The following is a 22,293-nucleotide window of genomic DNA, read 5'->3' as shown; positions in this document are numbered from 1 at the left end:
TTCTCTCTTGTAAAAATTTTCCCACTGTTTCTTTTTCAGAGAATCCCAGAATGGTTTGGGTTGGAAGAGACCTTCAAGGCCACCCCTTGCCATGGGCAGGGGCACCTTCCACTGGTCCAGGTTGCTCCAAGCCCCATCCAGCCTGGCCTTGAGCAAGTGTGTATTTGTATTTTGTAGACAAAGCAAAACAACCATTGGAACATTCCCGTTGAAAAGGAAATAGATAAACAACGTAACCATTTATTTGACTGCATTGTATTTAGACAACTTGTACATTTCGTAACCCCACTGGTTTTGTTCTCATCAAAAAGGATAAAGGGACAGAAGAATATAATCCACTCGAAACAGCAGTCCAGTATTTTGAGATACACTTGCTATTTTCTTAGATGCCCACCTGATACCTGAACTCCAACATAGGTTGTAATGTTTATACAAGACCTGAAGTTTTTTCAACACAGCACTGAGTTGTAGCAATGTCTTGCAGTGCCCTGAAAAAGTCTGACATACTCTGCAACACCAATCTGATGATGCCTTGAAGGTGATGAACCTGATAATTTCTTAAAAAACAACATAATGAATGCAAACATCCAGACCGACATGTCAGCCAGTAGCAACATTTGGGTAAATTTAAATATAAAAGCCATCAACTCTTTAGTTAGATTTGTCAATGCAAAAAAGGCGAGGGGGAGAGAACTGTGTTTAGCAACAGACAGGAGAAATAACCAACCTTTCCTTGCTAGATTCCTTTTGAAAACCTATGCAAATTCAAGGCTTCCCACCTGATTTCCTAATCCCAAGCAGCACAGAGAACAAATCTGTTTGATAGGACCCAGCACATGCAGCTCAGTGTCTCCTGCAGTGAACCCTGTGACACAGCAGCCACGGCAGAACCTTTCAGGCCACATGCTCTTTGAAAAACAAAAAAAGAGATCTACACCTATTTTGCTCTGTATTTTCAACACAGGCACGGCAGCAACCACTTCTTACAATAACCAACCAGAATTGTATTTGAAGTTTGCTCCAAAGGGATGTTTTTTGGCAGTGAGGAGGGATTTCAGCTCACTTGCCAGTTGGCTTTTGAATCTGAAGACACCCACGGCTTAAATATTAACCAATAGAAAACTTGCCTGTCTGGCTTTGCACACTGAAACCCCAGCAAGACACACAAGGCAGCCCAGTTTGCAGTTTGTGAATCAAGCCCAACAGCTGCTTGCAAGGTCTGAAACCTCCCTGATGCAGCTCCAGGGCAGTCCCTGGACCACAGCTGAGGGAAACGTGCCTCAAGGGATTTGCTACCAACACTTGAAATCTCAACACTGACCAAAACTGCTGAAAAGCCACCCAGAAAAACTGGCAGCCCTGAGAGAGCAGGGTAACGAGAGGTTTTATGGTGTCACAAGGCAGCAGTGGCTGCACACAAACTTTAGGCTGAGCTCCAGCATGTCCTGGGAGTAACAGACCCCACTCCCAACATTTTGTCTTGGGCACCCTTTTAATGAGTTTTCTTTACTGAGGGGAACAGATCCCCTTGACAGCACAGATGGTCTCTGCAAGCAGAAAACTCAGCAGGGCCAACTTCCATTAAAAATCTTTATTTTCAAATACAACTCATGATTTGTACATGGTACGAAACTCCATCACCATGTGCGATTGGTCTGTGCAAAAGGCGGCTTTGCTCAAATCCAGTTTTCCTGCACAGGGCTCTTTTCCAAATGATACTGGAGGTAGGGGTTTGGTTGGTTTTGTTTTTAGTGTACAGTAATTAGTAAAAATGAAAACAAACAAACAAACAAAAAAACCCCAAAACCAACCCCACAACTCAAATCAAACCCTATAAAGGGAAAAAAAAGTGTAGTAAGGCAAATCTGAAGAATTTGCTCGATTCCATGAGTTCATCCTTTTGATCCCTGTAAGGACCATTGACCTCAGAGCTGGACTTGATCCTGGTGGGTCCCTTCCAACTCTGAATATTTTGAGATCTGTGATTTTAGAGGTGCTTCCACAAGTCACCTAATACCTTTATTTTTGTCTTTCAGAAAACAAAACAAAACAAAACAAAAAAACCAAAACCCCCCCAAAAAACCAAAACAAAAGAAAAAAACCAAACAAAAAGCCCCCCACAAAACAAACAAACAAACCCACAAAAAAAACTCAACCCAACTGATTCACAGACCTGGGCTATGGAATCACACGGAACAAGAAAGCCTCGACGCTGTCATTGCTGAAAAAATTGATGGGTATTGGTAAAACCTATGTAAGCCAAATTAAAGAAAGAAAGAAAAAAAACAGAGCAAGACAATGCAAGAAAGAGAGACAGAATTCCTTCCCCGCTGCTTTGATTTTAGAGGGGAAAAAATTCCCCAATAATTTAGCTCATGTAAGTTGAGAAAATTAGACCAGCTGAAAATGAGTACGATAAATCTTGAAATTCACTTCCAAGACCAAGAACCAAAGATTGAAGCATTTTAGAACACTGAAGCAAAGCAATCTGAATCTGAAAAAAAATCGTTCCAACTATCTTAAAATAGCTGTTTCTCAGAGCTTCTAGCAATAATTTTGATTAAATAAAAATCATACCAATTTACATTAATTCTCTATATCTTCTTTTAAAAGAAGTCCCTCACTCTTTTAATGACAAAAGTGCATCCAAACCCAGCAGAGATTCACTGGTGCCACCAGGTTCTTTTAGCAGCTACTCAAGGTTTTCAAAAATAGCTTACACTTCTTGCTGTAAGAAGGGCCTTCCAAACCCTTGTTTGGGAGAACTATCCGAATTATAAAAATCTGAAATAATTTATTATCAAATCCAGAATTTAAATAAAAGCAGATTTTTTTTTTCCTTGCAAAGACAACTGAAGAAAGTAAAAGAATAAAAGCATGCACTCCAAACTTAGAGGTGAAGACAAATATACTTATCTATACAGGCACTGGCAGACGCAATTTAATGGTTACTCGTTGTAACACACACCCCACCCTACAATACATTTTTTCATTCACTAATCACTGAGGTACCAATATTTAAGAATGGAAAAATTCAATATTGAAAAATAAAACCTAAAATTGAAGCCTTTTTTTTTCTTTTTCTTCTTCTTCTTCCCCAGAAAACTATGGCAATTTTTTGTATGAAATGTTAGTATACTTATAGAATTTTACAATCTACATTGGCTTTATTTTGAATTTTCGGGAACCAAAAGCGGCGTTCCCATCCAGGCTTTCTCTGATCAAACGTTCAAGTGTGTGGATGTCCTAAAGAGTCAGCAGACTTGCAAATGAATGAACATATCTTGGCTATCACCTGGCACATCTGGCTGGTACCAAAAGGACTCGGAGTCTGAGACAATCGGCTTTAATTCGGAACAAATGCGCCATGCCAAAGTGCAACGAATGTGTGCGACACTCAATGGGACACTGACAGGTTTAAGAGCTGCATGGAAAGTACTAAAGTCCACCTTGCAAAGCAATTTGGGACAAATTGCATTGCATGCAAAGGACAACTCTGCGCTGCTGGGACGTCGCTTGCTGGCTGGGATGGGGTCTCCTAACGCAGCCACAGTTTCAGACGCAGTGCATCCACTCCATTTAAATAGTATCTGAACAGCCTCTTGTCTCGCACAAAACCAAGGTTTTCATAAAGTTTCAAAGCAGACTTATTTGTGATTTCTGTTTCCAATACAACCTTTAAGGGAGAAAAGAAATAAAAAGAAAGAAAAAAAAAAAGCGTGTCGCGTTAGTCGGCAGTTGCAATACACGATTGCTGAACCAATTCCCAAGGTTTTATTTAAAGGTATGCTTGTTAGCAATGCATGGAATTAATTTCTTCTTATCTTTACTTAATTAAGCAATATTTCCACATTAAGCATCCATTCCCACATTAAAAAAAACATAATATAGCAGTTCATCCACAACTGTAATTGTAAACAATATTCAAGATTTTAGTTATTGGCTGTAAACAGTATTTCAATTCACCACCTTGTAACAATGGTAAAAAACACATCAACAAACAAATCCCAAACATCCTCTGTCTCCCAACATCCTCCCCCAAAACCCAAGCTACCAGACAGGTTAGGGTCCAAAACATACTTTGAATGAGTAACTGTACTTCTGCATGTCACAAGAGCTTGGCACATGAGGATTTAATGATTTATTATCTTTGACCCCTGATTCCTTGCAGATAGATGTAGATAAAAGCTTTGAATTGATACCAACTGTCAGACCCAACATTTGCAGTCAATATTTGTGCTCAACACAAGAATCATAGTGTGGTCTGGGTTGGAAGGCACCTTCAAGATCATCCAGTTCATTCTCCTGCCATGGAGGGACACTTTCCAATATCCTGGGTTGCTCCAAGCCTGATCCAGCTTGGGTATCAGCAAATACCCTAAATCCAAATCACAGTGCACACCAGAAGATAAAAGAGAGTTTTCCATATTTTTCCCCCTTTGTTGGTAAGATCCCAGTTGCAGAAAGACCTGTCAGAAATAACTCAGACCAAACCCAAGCCCAAGAGTGGTCCAAATTAAGAGTCAAAATTGCCTCAGAATTGTCAAGCACAGGCAAAAAAACCCCAAACTATTCTGGCCTTAACAAGACATTAATCACAAAACTTCAGAATTTTTCAGAATTGTTTCTCTTTTCTCCACATGCACTGACCAGAGCTCTGCCATAACTGACAAGCCCTGCATCACCTCCACATAATAAAACCTAATTCTTCCTCTTGTCTGGTGTCCAACTCAATTATTTAAGGTTCTGCTGTTAGCAAGACCACAGGCTCAACTAACAAAGCCTGGTCTCTACACACCCCCTGACAGTGGACATGTATTAAACAGCAGCTGAAGGTCACCATAGAAAGACCATAGAATGAAAATACAGGACCAAAATACCAGCCTGGATTTGTAGAACAGTAAAGTCCATCTATTTTATGGCTTCTGTGGCCTCCCTTCCTTCAGGCACACACTCCCACTCCCTTTTCCCTGGCCTCTCCTGCCAGCTCTCAAGGCTGGTTCCTGAGCTCCTTCCAAAGCCACCTGGCAGAAAACGTTTCCTTTTTCTCTCCACAGGGTTTGTTTTCTGCAGTCTGAAGAGTGGCTAGGTCAGTGTGAAAGGGGGAGGCAGCCAGTGGCTAGAGCGGCCTGAAACTTGAGTCAAATATATACATTAAAAGGATTTTTAAATCTTATTGGAGGTGACCAGTCTAACCACTGGCTGCCACATTCCAATGGGCAATTCCACCTGTGTTTCTCAGTGTAAGGATGTTAAAACAACAGTGAAGCTGAGGATAACAACCCAATGAAAAATATAAGACTTGGAAACAGTTTTACAGAAAGAAAGAAAGAGTCACACATTGAAATATTAATCATCAGAGTTCTTAAATTACAGCATGGCAGTTTTGAAGCTGCACGCTTAAGACAACCTAATTCAATTCTTAGTTTTGTGACAAGAATAAGAGATTGAATTTCTCTGTTTGGCACTTCCCAGAACATTACTAGCAAGTCCTGTGGGCTGATGGAGCACTCCTAACATCCTTCATCCATTAAAATGGGTAACTATTAATCTGTAAGAAATTATGGAAGCACCATCATTTAGCTGGAGAGGGCTGTTTTCTACACATTGTACAACTCCTTAACTCCAATTTAAACAAAACATTGAAGCCAAAGAAGGAATCTGACCTGTGCAGAGGATTATTTATTTGAACTCTCAGCTACCAAGGGCATTCACTCTCTCAATGGTTCAGTAACCTGGCAGAGTGATGTAACAACTCTGTTCAACTGCAAGCACCAACACCTGGCAATGCTAAAACACTTCCAGCACTGCAGGTGATTGAGCTGAAGGGAGTGGTTAAATGTTGAAATACAGGTTTGTTCGAATCCCACTACCTGAGTGCATGCTCATCTTGAAAGCAAATGCAAGAGATTTGCTCTGGTATTTCTAAGGAAGTCTTAGCACAATGAAAAGTAATTCCCTGATCTCAACATATTGCAGCTGAAGACATGTTTCTGTTATCTGAAAAGGAAACACAGGCATATTTTATTCAATTTCATTAGCTTCCTTCAGTGAAGAATGTATCTCTTCCTGTGTGAGATTTTCAATCAAGCTCCAAACCTTCAATTGTTACATTTATTTCTGCTCTTCTGGGACAATTTTGTTGTACACATATGCCTGTTAAATCCTCTGATAATACAGCAACATCCCCCCGAAGGGCAGCAAAGCTCTGATGAAATTTAACAGCATTTGCTGCTCAAGCTGCAACTTTCTGAAGGTTGTGACATTCTCTTTTATCTTACATTTAATAAACTGAACATTTTAGCTCAACTCTAATATTAACTAGGTTTAGAAGCAAAAAGATTTCTATATTAAGAGCGGAGTGCAATGTTCCTTGTTCCTTGTTAATTTATTCCTGAACTGAAGCCAACTGGAGTGGTCAAGCCTTCTTGCTTCTTCAGCTCAAACTCCAAAACTCAAGTTTAAAACCCAAGTCATAGAATGAATACAGCCAAATAAAATTAAAAAAGTCCTCTCAGCACTCAGAGGAGGTTGCTATTCTTACTTTAAAGTCTGACAGGTCATCAGACTCAAGTTATGAGGGCCTGTCCAGTGTCCTTAATCAATTTAACTGCCTTAGCTTTTAAAGACAGGCACTACCCAAAATCTAAAGTTCATACTTTTTATGTTTTGTAGACTAAGGAGAAACTAAAAATATCAGTAATGTAATGATTTCAAATAGGATTCCATAAAAATACACATTTCATTTTTACTAGTGTGGTGCTGAACTAAAATGACACACCCATTAGTGTGGTCAAAAACCCCACACTAAATCACCCAGAAGTTCCAATGGGAAGTCCCATGAGAATCTGTGGTTCCTTTTCATGTTCTACATTTTTGCTTAAAAAAAGTTTTTCAAGTCCCATTTACTGGAGTCTTATTGTCATTAGTTACCATTAGTTACCAATTTATTCACTTCTTATTACTCAAATACTGTATTATTTCAGTAATATGAAGTGAATGGATTGTATGCAGATTCTTCAGTCATTTGTTACAGAAGGTGAATAGTTCTACTTTCAGCTCCAAAGTTTTGGAAGTATTTTTCTTCCAGTTTAAAAAAGAAAAGCATGTGCTGACTGCAGCGAGGTGGGTGTCTGGCTGCTTTTTGCACTGTTTTTGCTGGCAAGCAATTTCCCAAAACTCTGTAGCTGAAGACCATCCTGTGGAACTGTTACATCCCTTAATTACAATTAGAAAGGAGGAGTTGTTCATATGCAGGTTTTTCATCTGTAACAAATGACTGAGGAATCTGCATACAATCCATTCACTTCTATTACTGAAATAATATAATATTTCAGTAATAAGAAGTGTAATGGTAACTAATGACAATAAGACTCCAGTAAATGGGACTTGAAAAACTTTTTTTAAGCAAAAATGTAGAACATGAAAAGGAACCACAGATTCTCATGGGACTTCCCATTGGAACTTCTGGGTGATTTAGTGTGGGGTTTTTGACCACACTAATGGGTGTGTCATTTAAATTAATTTCCATAGTTCACCTTTTCTATGCAACCAGCCCATAGTTATCCTAAATCACTGTGACCCACTGGAAACTCAGCTCAGTACAGTTCACTACCCCAAATATCTGAATCCACGATCAAATACCTGAGAAAGTCACAAAGGTAAAAAAACCAAATAGAAATCAGAGATGCCTAAGTTTTGTAATGTTATATGCAGACACTCCAGCTGGAAGCTGCTGTGTGAGTACTTTCTCCAGGCCTGAAGGTTATTTCTGGCTCAAGCACCCACCCCCAACAGCAGATCACTTCCCTGGTTTCTATTCTCATGTAGGCCATGGCCAGCTCCATGGCCAGCTCCTCCCCTGCACACAGATTCCATTCCACTCAATTCACCTCCTCACTTACTCCACAGCTTTCCCAGAGAAAATCCTCCCCACCCCTGAGGAAGAGACTGCACCCAGCACAAGCTGCCTCTCAGGCAGGGTGCTGACCACTGTAAACAACTCTTTCCATAGGCCTGCCTTGGTTTATTCCCACTAAAACAGCCTACAGGGGAAAAAAATGTCCTTAAACACCAGAATGTTGCAGCAGGCTTTGAAATGCCACCTATCAGCTGTGATTTGTCAAGATTTTCATCTGTGGTGTTGTATTAATCCTTTGTTTTTCAGGACTCAACCCTGGTACCTCCAAAGCCAAATCTGAAATACTTTCAGAAGCAACACAAAGTGAGGCATTTATCAGATTATATGCCACAAATTGTTAAAATTAAGTCTATTTACTGCATCTTTTCCATAATTAGATTGAAGGGAAGAGTTTCCAAGCAGCCTTTGGAAATTTTTCACGACACCCACAGCTGCATATTCATGTTTTTAATCCTATTCCAAGCAAGTTTCAGAAAATAGCATTTTGTTTTTAATTGCACTCCATCTTATCTCAGAAACCAGTATCTTTTTATTTTCATCAGGATTCTGATTTTAGTAAAAGATGTAGAAAAATACTTTAAGAGCTGCAGGGATGATTAAACTATTTCTATGCCTCAAACAGCCAAATTATTGTGATGCACTACTTTGTATTTGATGAGCTTTAAGCACCAATTAACCAGAAACTGATCTCCTGACAACTGCTGTGAAAACTGGTGAGACCCAAGAGTTGGGCAGAGCTTTCTATGGGTGCCTAGTTAGATTTCTCAGATTCTGGTCTGACTGAAAAATCAGCACTCCACCACATAGTACAAGTAACCAACATCCTTATTTTACACCATTTTGCATATGTGGAAGAACCCTACTTGGTGGCAAAGGGAAAAAAAATAACAAACATGAAAACAAGTTTGGTTGTGGATAACCTGCATGTGTTAAAGAACAACATACACAAAAATAAGTGTGGGTGTGCCTCAGTTGATCAGAAAAATAATCAGTAAAATACACTGCTTCTATTCCATGCTCCCTAAAGGGCTCCCAGTTCAAAATTTAGTGCCAGCACAAGACTCAGCTTGTGCAAAAGCCCCCAAAAAGCAGAGGATGAGTTTGGAATCATCATTCTACAAACAGCAGTTCCAAAACCATGGCTGCCCCCATCCAGCACACACAAAGGAATCTGAACTGTAGTGCCTTTGAATAGACAGAATCTGAGAAATGCCCTCTGCCCCCTGGCATTTACACAGAACCAGAGAGGAAAACTGTGACTAAGACTTAATGAGACCTCACTGCAGACCTGCAACACTTATCACATTTATTTCATGTTTATGGAGATAAAAAAATAGGAAAAAGGGATCTTGGATTAATATGACAGAGGTAGAGGAAGAAGACTGACACAGAAGAGGTTACTGTTAGAGGTCACCTGTTAGACAGCCCAATCTAGAAATGAATTTCCATGAGGAGTAGCACACAGACACTCAGAAATTACACAGTAATTACTGCAACTCAGAGCTTGAGTAGAAACATCCAGTTCTAATCCAGTGGGCAATTCACTTCCCTTCTCTGCATCTAACTTTTGCAGCTGTGGTATGAACACTATAAACCTGATCCTCAAGTATTTACCAATTTTTCCAAAATCTTGGCTAGTCTAGAAATGGGAAATCAACTCAAAACCATAGTGGGGAGAACAAACCAACCAACCTCTTCTTGATTAGCTCAGTGTAGGCAAGTAGTAAAGGAGATTAGAGGAAAGCATTTTAGAAACCAGGATAGAAGCAAGAAGTCAAAATAAAGAACTTAAAAGAATTACACACTGCACTGTACTGCCCAACTACAACATAAATTAGAAGGTGAGGGGGAAGAAGACAGCAGCAAGCAGAGGCATGAAAGGGATCTGAGAGGAAGAATAAATCTCCCAATGAATGAAGGCAGAGCATAGGCAGGGATGCTGCAGGAAGAGAAACACAAGGGGAAAAATAAACTGGAGTGTGTGCCTAAAGTCCTGTGCCACCAATTGTAGCTCTGCATAAGAAACTTCCCCACGGGCCAGTGGGACAATTGAGGGAGCAGTGAGACAATTGAGGGAGCAGCTGAAGTGAGATAACAGAGAGATCAAAGGCTCATTAACTATGACACACTGAAATGACAGTGCTCACATATCAGGAACAACTGCACTGTGCCAAGGAGCTGGAAGTTAAAGGGACAGATAACCTGGTCAAGGAGGATGGATGGAAGGATGCAGGAAGAGCTCCTCACAAGTTAAACAAGGCACATAACAATAGAGTTGCTTTATGTACATATTTATACTTAAAAAAAAGCAAAGCAGGACCTGAATCTGGTGAAAGAGTTACAACTTGTAGGGCAGGGAAGTTTGCCAGTGGTTCAGTCACTCCCCCTGCATGTCTGTGTTGCTGTGCTAACCCACTGCAGCCCTGTTCTGTGCAGTGTCAGAACAGCCTGATGAGTGGCTGTGATAAATCCACATTCTGCAGCAGCACAGCACACGCTGTTCTGTGCCTGGCTCTACTCTGAAGGGATGGCAGGGCCACACAGGACATGCTCATCCCACTGCTCAGCTCCACCTCACACTGGGGCCCTTGCAGGAAAAAGGGGCCTGAGCGAAGACTGAGGAAGCTTCACAAGGTAAATTGCTGAACTTCAGCACTTAGGACAATTTTAGGAAGTCCATCTCCTATTTGTGCTATACTTCTTTTAGAGGTTGTTTTCCCTTTTATTATAAAGGAGCTTCTTACCAACTTATTTCCCACTTAAAAAAAGTCCTGTAGAAGAAAAACCTGTGAAATGAATCCACATGCAAGAGAGTGCAAACCATTTACATTATGAAAGTTTTCATAATAAAATCTTACCTCATCACAATCTCCTTCAACCATAGCATAAATAGCTTTCTTAACCAAGTTTGTACCTGAAACACAGATTTCAGTGTCAGAGTTGCAGTGCAAAACAAAAATGCCAGTTTATATATGACTAATGTGTGCTACCTACATGACATGACACCTGGGGAAAGGAGGGAGGAAAGAAAAACAAGGAGTTGCAGTCAAGCTGCAGTCTCAAGTTTGAACACTAAAATAATCTGTGAAGTTATCCAGAGACTCAGCTCAAGTGCAAGATTCTTGTAACACAAGGATATTAGAAACTGGCTGCTATGCTCAACATGGTGTTAAATATAGCCTTCCAAGATGTGATTCATTCCTTTTTCTTGCATTTAAAGTCAAAATCTGCTGGCATGTACTTGAAGGACATTCATCTTCCATGGGAATTTCCTCTTACTAAAACAAATACTGGTATTAGAAACAGAACTTATGAAACCACTGTTTTTATGGCTCATTCCCATTTGGTTTTGCTAGTATCTAATAATATTCTTGAAGCCCATCCCTTCCCCTCAGTCAAGCATTAGTTTAATTTTTTAATAATTATTTTTCATGTATTTCACAACAGTTCTACAAATGTAATATCCCTACCTGTCTGTAGAATTGGGGTGAAATTGAAAGTTGATTTCAAAGTTATTAGTGGAAAAAACTGCTGTTCAGTGAAATTGCATAAATCTCACTTCCATAAGAAGGCTATGGAAAAGGAAAAAAAACCCCAAGGAATCTACAGAATGTTTTAAAATATTCTCAAAACTTTAATCAATAAAGATTTTCATTGAATGTGATGATAAAACTGTTCTACATTTAAAGCAGATCTTCAAATTAACAGCACATTTTGAGAAACAGCAAGGTGGCAAATATAGGAAAAAGTCAACATATATAATGCTAAAGTAAGCAAGGCTTTAAAGATTAATTCTATGTATGTAATTCTAATTTAACAAACTGACTAAAGTGAGGGAAAAGTCTTGCAGTGATCTTCATAATAACAGCATTAGCTCTTATTTACTTCTGAATCCAAGCACCTGCAATTAAATTATGGCAGACTCCTTCATGACTCAGCTAAAAGGAAAGGAGAGACAGTGATTTCTCAGTATCCTCTTCCTCTGCTCCACTACAGAAACCAACAATGGCTTTTGAATTGCACTGGGGAAAGAAAAAATCTGCACGTGCTTGAACAGCCATGGTAATGTGTTTTTTTGGAAGTTTTTTTTCTGGAAGAAAGCAAACACAATGGTACGTTCTGCAATGGATCACTGTATTTTTTGATTGCAAGTAATTTTCTGTCTTTAATCACAGAAGCATGAGCTGTTCAGTGTGGATGAGTGGTGAAGCACAGTTCTAAGCTTTGGAGCTGACATCTACATTTAGTTAAAAATACCTTACATAATGTAATTTCACAATAACCAGCATGAAAAAATTAAGTTCCATAAGAAGAGATATTTAATTAAGCCAACTTGGCTAACAGGAGTTAGAATGAAAATTCCTTCACCAGGGCAAAACTGATTAATGAGAAAGGCCAAACTCCCTGCCAAGAGTGATTTCTTTACCACGTACCTTCCCAACAAAACAGGTCTGCATTTCAATCATTCAAGTAACAATACACAGCTATTTTTCTTCCCTGATTAATACAATAATGAGCTCCATACATTCTCCCTGATGGGTAATATATGCATAATTTATAGGTGGAAGTCAGGAAATAAGTTCACTGTAAAAAAGGAGCCTGAACACAACGTGGAAATACAGCGGTGAGGGCACACATAAAACCACAAAGCAGTTCCCACTGCTATTTGGCAGTGGTGGAGGCAAAGGTAAGGGGCTGCTGCCTGCCTTTCTTTTTAGCCTTATCAGATCCCAGGTGGGAACCTCACAGGGCATTTCAGGTTATTTTAACAAAATCAGAAAAGCCACTGGGGAGCTTGTGAGGTTGAGTAAGGCAAGGATGACACACAAAGCACCACGTCCTGAAGTTCAGTTCAGCTTAAATCTCTATGACAGCTACAGTTATGCCAGCTGGAGGATTTAAGGAAGAAAGAACAAAAAAGGCTATTCTTACCAATTCCTTTTCTTCTGTATTTGGAATCCACTGCTAACATGGCTATATAACCTCTGCGGAACATCTTTTTGTGCATATCCAGCTTGCAGACGATGGCACCTACACACTCCTCACCTACCATGGCCTTAAAGACAAACATACATGGATGGAATTCTCAGTTTGGGATCCACAGTGCTACCAAAAGCAGTAAACCAGTTCATTTTTCAAGTGAAAGAGCCCAGAAAATTTGTTTGTATACAGCTATGAAAAGGTAACAATATAAATTTTGAAAGCGTCTCCAGAAGTATTACTAAGATTAAAAGACTCAATTGCTTTATTACATTCCAGTAAAGTTCCAGGACAATTAACAACCAATAAATTATTCCTGGAGGGAACCACATTATCATTTCACAAAGTCTACAGGTAAGAACACATGTGATTAAAAAGGGAAAATAAATAAAAGACCAGGTTAAGGCATAAATTACCCTTTCATATGGGCTTCTACAGAGGGAAAATGTCCATTCCTGTTTTATAGTGATCTGAATTTTCTTGTACAAGGGCTGTGCTAAATAACATGCTTAATTTTTGTCTGGTTTTAATGTCAAGGCCACAGAGGATCAGAGAAAAGTGTTGCTGCATTTAATCTTTAGACACTGTCGTTTTCAGTCATATGACACCCGGAGAACAAACAAAAAAGCACAGTTAATTTCATACATTTTAACTATTGGGAGATTTCGTTTGTTAAGAGTTTTGCACTGGCAGTTAATCCCAGTGGCATTGTCACAGTAACCGTGGTCAAGGAGATGTAGGCACTCTGAAATATTAAGAAAAACCCCAAAAAGGAAAGGACCCAACTCCTCCCCAAACACTCATCAAACCACTTGCACACCCACTGTGTTCACCAAAATTTTACCATGAAAGAAAGGAAAACTAAGTAATGTTAATTGAAGGATAAGGCAGCAGAAGGGATTAATGACATTATAACCTGCAGCAGTAGAACTGAGTAATGCTGCAGAGTGGGACAGCATCCAAGGGGAAAACAAATTCCTGTGCACTCAGGAAAGATGGGCAGAGATAAAAAGAACCTCATTTTACATATGGGTGTGTGAGTGGATCCACAGCCTTTGACAGACCTGCAGAGAGGACCAGCCTTGGGCTCAAGCACAGCAGCTAAACCAGGACTACAGCACATGATTGGCACAAGCATGTGCTGGCACAAGAGCTGTGGAAAATCCAAATTTACAACCCTAAGACATGTCAAATGAAAGGACTTGCTAGAGCCAGCACTGCCAGACCTCAGAGCAGCCACCTGTGAAGCCAGAGCTCACTGCTCCAAAGTCTGTGGTATAACCTCAGCCTCCTGAACCCTTGTGCACAGCTTGTAGCTAAAGCTCCATGGACAGAGGATTCCTTCCTGCAGGTCATACTGCAGGCACAGTCTCTTCACCCCAAAAAGAAGCAAATCTTTGAGCATCTTCACCTCGATGCTGGGTTATTAACCAAGTCAGCTGTCAACCAGGAGCTGCAGAAAAGGTGAAATGAAGCAGCCAAAAAAAGTACAAGCTGCAGTTCCAAAGCCCTATGATACAGCACGATTATAACCCCATTCCTAATGTAGCTGAAGCAAATATAACTATTGCTAAGTTTTTATTTGGCAGGAAAACACATTTCAGCAGTATCCAAGAACAACCCAGAACAATCTAACAAGTGGTTTTTAAAATAACAAACAAAAACTGCAGCATGATCTAACTGGACTGAAACACAGAGCCTCTAAGCAGTCTTTCATTTGTTCCAAAACACAGGTTATTCCACAGAAAAGAGGAGATGTGCCCATAATCAAGCAGTGCATGCAAAGTTTTAGCTCAAGGCAAGTTCTGTATCTCGGCTCAGACCTGAGAAAAGCAGGGAGTTAAATAAAGAGTATCATCAGACAAACTGCTCAGAACATTGCTATAATTATGCAGACTACCTAGATGTAATCTTATACCTCACTAAAAAAAAAAGCACACCACAAACTAGCATGTTATAGTTGTGCTTTGCCCTGAAGTGAAAATGTGCAAACTGTTGATCCTAACAGTTATCTGGAGAATTTTTAAGATATATATATATATATATTTTATTTAACATGCTTCAGGAGTAGTGACAATCTAGATGCTTCATATCTGAACTCTTTTTTGTCCAGGGCACTTTTCAGAAGTTATACTCATGAATCATATATTTAAAATGCTAAATGAACAGCAAAGAATTTTGTTTTAATGATCAAAGAATCAAATACCCACTGGTTTTACCACTGCTGCCAAAGAGCTGAATGAAAAATGACTCTGTTACCAGTTCTCCAAACCCTTAAATCTATTTCTCTGTCTTTAGGCAGGTAAGTCTGGCAGTTAATCTACAGCTGTTCCACTCACAAAGGGAGTGCTGCATTTCCACCTTATTTAGAGGGGCTTTTGTTGCCTTTCCTCTCCTTTATCCTTCTTTCCAACCTTATCTAAAGCTGGAAATGAACCTAACCTGTGATGTGAAACCTTGCAGTTTAATTTCCTGGAGAAAGTTAAACTGTGTGAAATAAAAAAGACCCAGACAGAAACAGGGAGAGTTGTGAGGAGGAAGGAAAAGTAGCTCCCACACAATATCATTTAGGAAAAGATAACCATGGGCCAAAGGAAGCCAAATTTTCCTTTCAGGTATACCAGAGTACTTCCAAACATGCGATTTTCTAAAAACAGAATTCAGCCTAAGTCACTATTACATATTATAAACTCCACAGAGTACTATCATATTTACTCCAATACTAAGTTATTAGTAGCAGGATTAACATGCATCAATCCAAATCCAATATTTGCATCATTTTTGCTCCTATGAATAAGTTTAAATGCTTAAAATAAATGCAATTTTAATATACTGGAAGAGCTAGTAGAGAAATGTCTGTAAATCAGCAAGAACATTACTTTTCACAGAATTAATCAATTTGTATTAATTTCATTATCAAAGATGGCATTATGTCTGTCAGCCACAGTCTGAGTATGCATTTAATATCCAGATCCTGTGAATTTTGTTTAAAGGAGATCAAAACAGCCAACCAACCCCAAAAGGGAAATATTTTGCAATTCAAACACAGCAGAACCTGCACTGCTGCACTGCTCTTTTCCTCTCACACCTGCACCGAAGTCCATCCCAAAGTATCCCAGACACAGCTGGGTGGGAGCTGGCTCACATTTAGGATCGTGTTACCGAATGGCATTAGAGGACACACCCAGGGTAATGGTTTTAACCTCACTGGCACTTCAACCACAGCTCCCCCCAATACCTGGCAAATCACCACCTCCCTCTGCTTCCCTCCATGAACCTGGACAGCAGCAATTCCCTCCTGTGTGAGGAACAGCCCCTGGAATAACTGCCCTGGCTGCTGTCACCTGCTCAGGTGCTGCAGGGACTTCAATCTTCACAGAGCCACCAACGGTGAGAGACTGTCTGAAAGTCTGATCACTCCTAAAACCAAACTGGAATAGAAAGTTTGCAAATTCTCCTACAAAACTTCTTCTTCCTACGTCTGCCACGAGGCAAGGAAGACTTCTCAGACAACCTCCTAACTTTTCTGGTTCTTCCTTTAAGCCCCAGGTTTTCCACAACTGAAGAACAGGGATGATGTCTTACAAGTCTTAATTTCAACACACCAAGCCTCTTGAATCAAATCCAATTTTAAAAAATGCAAAGCATTAGTATAAAACAAGACTTAACTGCAGTCATTTAGGATTTACAACACATTTAAAACCACTTACATGGAATTAATAGGTTATTTTTAAACTTGTGAAAGTTTAAATTATAAATGCTGCTATAGCTAGTGGCAAAGTTAAGAGCCCAATAAAAGCATAGATTTTCTAGATTTTTCTTAAAAGGCAGCTGAGTGGTACAGTGAATTACAGGAGAGGTTACAACACTCAGGCTTTTATTATGTTCTGTCTTATCCAAACTCTGGCACAGAGCAAGGTTTCCTAAGCTCACCTCTCCCACGCTAAAGGATTTTGAAAACAATTTTCTGAAATATTTAATTTATCAGTCTGAAATGAAAGCTTCAGAACTTTAGCACTGCTAAGACTAGAAGCTACAAAACCACTTTAAAAGAAAGCTACAACGTCGAAAATGCATTTACAATCCATCTGGGGACACAAAGATGTAACATAGCTTAAAAATACTTCACATAAAACACAAGATGTCCCTTGCCCCTGTCATTTTTTGACAGAGGAGTGGGTATCATTTGAGGAGAAACTGGGCTGACAGAGCTTCTGAGAATAAATAAAAACCAGGCATTTACTGGGCACCCACACCTCATACACAGTGCAAACCTGCTCCTCTGAAGACAGGCAAAACATGAGTTGAACCAGACAGTGGGAGTTTTTACAGAATCCCAGAATGGTTTGGGTTGGAAAAGACCTTACAGATCATCTAGTTCCAACCCCCTGCCATGGGCAGGGACACCTTCCACTGCAAGTTTATGCAAGAAAATGTTATTACTTTGCCACAGTCCACTTGTTGCAGTGGGACACCTCAGTGTCACATCCACTGAGCACTATGCCCAAGCTGCTACCCCTAAAGTCGGGATAACAGTTAGGTGGACAAATTAGATACTGAATTTAACAGGGGTTTTAGACTTCCAGTATCTCTAGGTCCTTTTGAAATGGAATATTAACTTCTTCTTTGAGTGTACAGTTAGGAAGTGGTCTGACTCTGAAAAACTCTGGTCACTGCTTGACCAGTCAGGGTTGGCCTCTGCCTTCCCTCCAGCTGTGCCTCTTCTCTTGCATGGGACATCCTACAGGAATAGATTTGGAGCTCTAAACCAACAGAGCATCACCCTAAAACAGCTCAATACACACACATTTACAACTATATGCTGGTCAGAGAGATACCTTGGCTCCCAAAATCACAGAAACACAGGGGCTGGCTCAAGGCAGGAAGAGGGAGTTGAAGAGAAAGGGAAAACAAGCATCAGCCTGGGCTGCACCAGCCCTTAGAGCAACTTGGGAAGGCCAAACCAAAAGTCAGCAAGTTTCAGATCCATGCAATAAAGTTAATAATGTCCCCAGAAATTAGCTTTGTGTTGTCAGAATAGGGAAATTATGTTTTAGATGGTTCACCGAATAAACCACCAGGAAAAGACAAGTGCTGATTATTTAGGGAAAATACACATCCCATCTTAAATTTCAGTGATGTCAGTCCTTTCAGCTCACAGGGAGAGGAAAGGAAAGGTGCCATGACAGCACAGAGAAGACAGGTGAATGTGCTCTGGAAGAGTTTTCAAATGGTGATGGTGAAATTCAGCAAAGGAATTACAGATCTTTTTCCAAATACAATCAAATCACAAGCTAACTCCTCTTCCCAAAACACTCAAAACCCAGCCAAAACCTGAAACCAGAAGGGTGTAGGGCCACAATGCATTACATCAAATGATTCTATGAGATCAGGCACTAAGCCTCATGTTCACCATCCTGACACTTCTTGCTAATTGAAATATGCAGTCCCTGACTGAAGCTAAGTATTTTAAAGTAATTTATTGGAGAGAAGTAGTTCAGGAATCCATTAACTGCAGGAACAAATTATATTTTATAGAACAGAAAGTTTTCAAGACAACATCTAAGAAACAAGCCTCAAAAACTATTAAAACCAGTCACAATAAACCCCAACCCCCCACACATGAATTTGACTCAGCATGCTGCAAGACCTTCAAATTATTAAGCAGATAACAATTTTCTGGCTTTAGACGTTCACAGCCATATATTATTCTCTATGCTTTTATGTACTTTACATCGTTTCACCTTTCAAAAAATGGCAAATATATCGAGCTTAAGAAAAGTTTTGTTGATTCTTCAGGGCTATCAAAAAATGAAGCTGTCGCTACAAAATAAGTTTTCTCTTCCTTGAGTGATATCTTACTCTTTAGATGCACTTATTAGAAATAATCTGTTTTAGTTCCCTGTCAAACAACTTGTCACTGCTCTTCTCAAAACAAAATTCTCCAGTTATTCCCTGACAAAAACAAACAAAAAAACCCAACCAAACCCATAATGACTGAAAGTCTAAACAAATTGTGATCTCAGAGTATCCAACATTGTCTTGGCATTAGCAGGGCTACACCTGATGCTCATAGGATGGACTTTTATAATTCTTGAGCATTTTACTCTCAGTATGAGGTAAATCAGTCACAGGAAGAGCTCAGTGTTTGACCATCACTGTGCTCTGATCAGCATCCTTGTAATGTCAAACATGACTTTGCATCCAACAATGCTCTCCAATGTTTTCATATTCTGTTTTGTTGCAGAAGGTCAACATTTTGCTTTGCTCAACTTCCTGTAATCCTACTGTACTCCCTCAGCAGGGTTTTAGAAGCACAGTTCTGAAAATCCTCCTATAAATCATATCAATCCTGCTATAAATTCTGGCAGATCCTAAACCAGGACCATTCAGGAAGTTGAAGGCCAGATGGACTCCCTTAGCCTCACCTCTTGTGCTCATATTCTATCAGAATTTCAGAGATACCCCTGGACTGAAGGGTGTCTTGGTTCTGGCTTAATCAGACCTTTCAGAGAGGTGCCCAGCCTTAACTAAAACATCAAGAGGGATGAATTTATTATCTTCTTTAGCAAGGAAGTGCCACAAACTCCCTAAACGTTCTGTTTTGCAGCTGTGAGTGTTCCTATGAGTAAATCAAGCACAGTAGGCTCTTGCTATGCACACACTTCTACTCACTTTCATTTACCTGTGGATGCACTGTCATCCTCAAAGTGTGCAACTGAGACACAAAAAGTGCTAAACATTTAGGAAGGCAGGGGGACAGCTAGACCAGCCTTTCAATAGTGCAGTAAGAAGAATACAACACTAAAAATTGTTAGTGCAGGGAGCCAAGGTGAGAATTCCTGCATGCTGCGAGCACTCTCACACCTGTAAAAGCAACACAGCTGGACTTGTCCTTGTCAAAGTAAGCTCACAGATCAAAAAGTCTACTAAGCCTTTCACAGTGCCTCTCCACCTATCACTTAACATTTATGTGCCAGCCCTGCTTTAGTCAGTTTTAAAGCCGTTGTGCAAGAATTAGCTAGCAGTTACAAGGCATTAGTGGACTAAGTACTTTCTTTTTCAAATCCAAGCCCAGGAACTGAGACAGAATCATAAAATGAGCTACCAAAGGTCACAAAAGTCAATGTCAAAACCAAGATTAGAAGCCCTGAATTCCTGGATCCTAGCCCTGTGCTCAAACCCTTTCTCCACCATTTAAAACATTTGTTAACAAATGTAGAACTTCGGGCACATGCTTTACTTGTACCTGCACGGGTCATAAAGGGACAGGTATTTCCAAAAAAAGCCTGGCCTTACCCACAAAAAGATTATTAGACGTATTTCCACAGACGCCAACCCGTCCATCCTCTCCACCCCAGCCCCAAACCACTCCCACCTCCTGCCCTCCCTGCTCCCTCCAGCACTTACCAAAAAGCAAAGTTGTGGCCAGTTGTGGATAAAATACCTGTATGTGTAAATGGAGTAGGGTTCAGACAGATCTTTGGTGATCAGTCTCATGATATCGGGCATCTGCAGCTCTGACTCATACTGGACGTATCGTATCGTTAGGTCCTCCTCGGGCTGACAGTCCGTTCCCGAGCCTTTCAAACTGCAGGCTGCTGCTAAGGACCCGGAGAGTAGCTGCAGGGACTCCTCCTCCTCCCCTCCTTCATCCCCCTCCTCCTGCTCTTCCTCCTCCAAGCCAGTCTCTCCTGCCAGCCCATTGCGGGCTGCAGTCTTAGCAGCAGCAGTGGCGGTGGTGGCAGCAGGCTGGCTCCTGTCCCCTTTAGCTGGGGGAGAAGGAGGAGGAGAGGGTGCAGTCCTTCCCTGGGGAGGGAGGTGGTTGGCGTGGGGGGACGAGCAGGGCGCTGCGCTGGGGGGCGACGGCTGCTGCTGTCCGGAGCCCATTGTTTTGCTGGCTCGCTTGTTCTCCAGCCCCTCGGGGGCCACCCCTGCCTCCGAGGCGAGGATCTTGCCCTTGAGGGAGGCCCGCAGGTGCCGCAGCTCGGGGCTGATGAGGCCGTTGAGCTGGTGGTTGTGGTGCGGGGGGTGGTGGTGGTGGCGGTGATGGTGGCGGTGCTGCTGCGGGCCCCCCTTGCCGCCCTCGCTGCCTTCTCCTCCTCCTCCTCGCTGCTGCTGCTCCCGTCCGCCCGCGGGTCCCTCCTCTTCCTCCTCCTCCTCCTCTTCGGCCTCCTCGTCCTGGGCGCCGGTGCAGGCGGCGGCGGCGGCGGCATAGGAGGCGGCAGAGGAGGAGGAGGAGGAAGCAGCCCCCCCTCCTCCTCCTCCTCCTCCGGGGAAGGGGGAGAGCGTGTCCCCCTGCGGGGACAGGACGCTGCTAGGCCCCGGCGGTACCTCGGCCATATCCTACGGGAGAGACCGACACAAACTCACCGGGGACGAGGAGGAGGAGGGCGCCAAACCCAACGGGGGCGACGGGAAGGTGTGAGGGGGAGGGAGGCAGGGAGGCGCGGCGGCCTGACGGGCCGCGCTCGGCGGGGAGAACGGAGCGGGGGGGGGGGCGCGAACAAAGGCACGCACGGTGCCCGGGCCGCGCCTCGCCGCCCCGCCGGCCCCTCTGGCGGCTGCCCCGCTGCCCCCGCGGGCGGGGCCGTTCCCGGAGCGCTCGGGGCCCGGGGTCCCGCCGCCGCCGCCGCCACTCACCGCCGCGTCTGGGCAGCTCCCGCTCCGCCGCCGCCAAGCGCGGCCGCCGCCGCCGTAAAACCCGCGGCCAGTTCCTGTCGGCCGCTACGACACTTCCTCCCTTGGCGGCGGCGCCTGGCGACGGCGGGGCGGGCCCGGCGCCCCTGAGGGAGCCGGGGCGGGGACAGGGGACGGGTCCAGCTGGGTGGGCAAAGCCCGCTGAGGTCCCGCTGCCCAGCCGATGGCTGAGTGATGTCCTCCCCTCTCAGCCTCCCCTGATTAGTAGGCTAGCCCAGATATACGGGGCCTTGAGGGAAGGCGGATCAGGAGATGGGCGAAGATACAAAAGAGGCTCCAATTCCCCGATGTGTTTCTCCAAGTTGTTTAATGCATGAGATGAGGGGGGAGAGAGAGCGAACAGGAAGGGGCATGGCCTTATCTAGAGTCTGCCTTTCCCCATTCCCCGGGACCCCTGGGACTGGTCAAGATCAGCCTGGTCCCCTCCGTCCTGCCCCAGCGGGGTTGGCGGAGAGCCAGAGAAGCCCTCCTGTCCAGAGCCTAGATAAAGCCACGATCCTTCCTGTTCGCTCTCTTTCCCCCAGCTCTTTCCCCTGGACCTCATGGAATAAAGAGCTGGGCAACTACATCGGGGTGAGAGCCTCTTTTGGAATCTTTGCCCATCTCCTGATGTTCCTTCCCTCAAGGCCTTGTGTCTCTGGGTTAACCTAATAGTTTAGGGGCTGAGAGAGGGAGAAATGTCATCCATCAAC

At 42.3% G+C, this 22,293-nt stretch overlaps 1 protein-coding gene across 1 annotated transcript; it reads right to left on the bottom strand.

Moving 5' to 3' along the window:
* Positions 1 to 208: 208 nt before the first annotated feature.
* Positions 209 to 21,582, bottom strand: NAA30 (N-alpha-acetyltransferase 30, NatC catalytic subunit). The gene is made up of 5 exons (XM_021534643.1): positions 21,545 to 21,582; positions 20,312 to 21,247; positions 12,854 to 12,977; positions 10,780 to 10,835; positions 209 to 3,676 (listed from the first exon to the last, which is right to left on the bottom strand). The coding sequence occupies exons 2-5, from the start codon at positions 21,242 to 21,244 to the stop codon at positions 3,539 to 3,541; spliced, it is 1,251 nt and encodes a 416-aa protein (XP_021390318.1). The 5' UTR covers positions 21,245 to 21,247; positions 21,545 to 21,582; the 3' UTR covers positions 209 to 3,538.
* Between the last annotated feature and the right edge of the window lie 711 nt (positions 21,583 to 22,293).

Source organism: Lonchura striata, chromosome 6, assembly GCF_046129695.1.
Source record: "Lonchura striata isolate bLonStr1 chromosome 6, bLonStr1.mat, whole genome shotgun sequence".
NCBI classification, from domain to species: Eukaryota; Metazoa; Chordata; class Aves; order Passeriformes; family Estrildidae; genus Lonchura; species Lonchura striata.
This window is presented reverse-complemented; position numbering and strand designations above follow the sequence as displayed.

Bases quoted from the DNA above. Each gene is read 5' to 3' on its own strand.
- NAA30 (XM_021534643.1), bottom strand. From the start codon at position 21,244: ATGGCCGAGGTACCGCCGGGGCCTAGCAGCGTCCTGTCCCCGCAGGGG. The intron at 12,978-20,311 runs GTAAGTGCTGGA...TTTGTCTTTAAG, and splicing joins GGCCACAACTTTGCTTTTTG to GCCATGGTAGGTGAGGAGTG. The intron at 3,677-10,779 runs GTAAGATTTTAT...TCTCCCTTAAAG, and splicing joins TTGAAGGAGATTGTGATGAG to GTTGTATTGGAAACAGAAAT.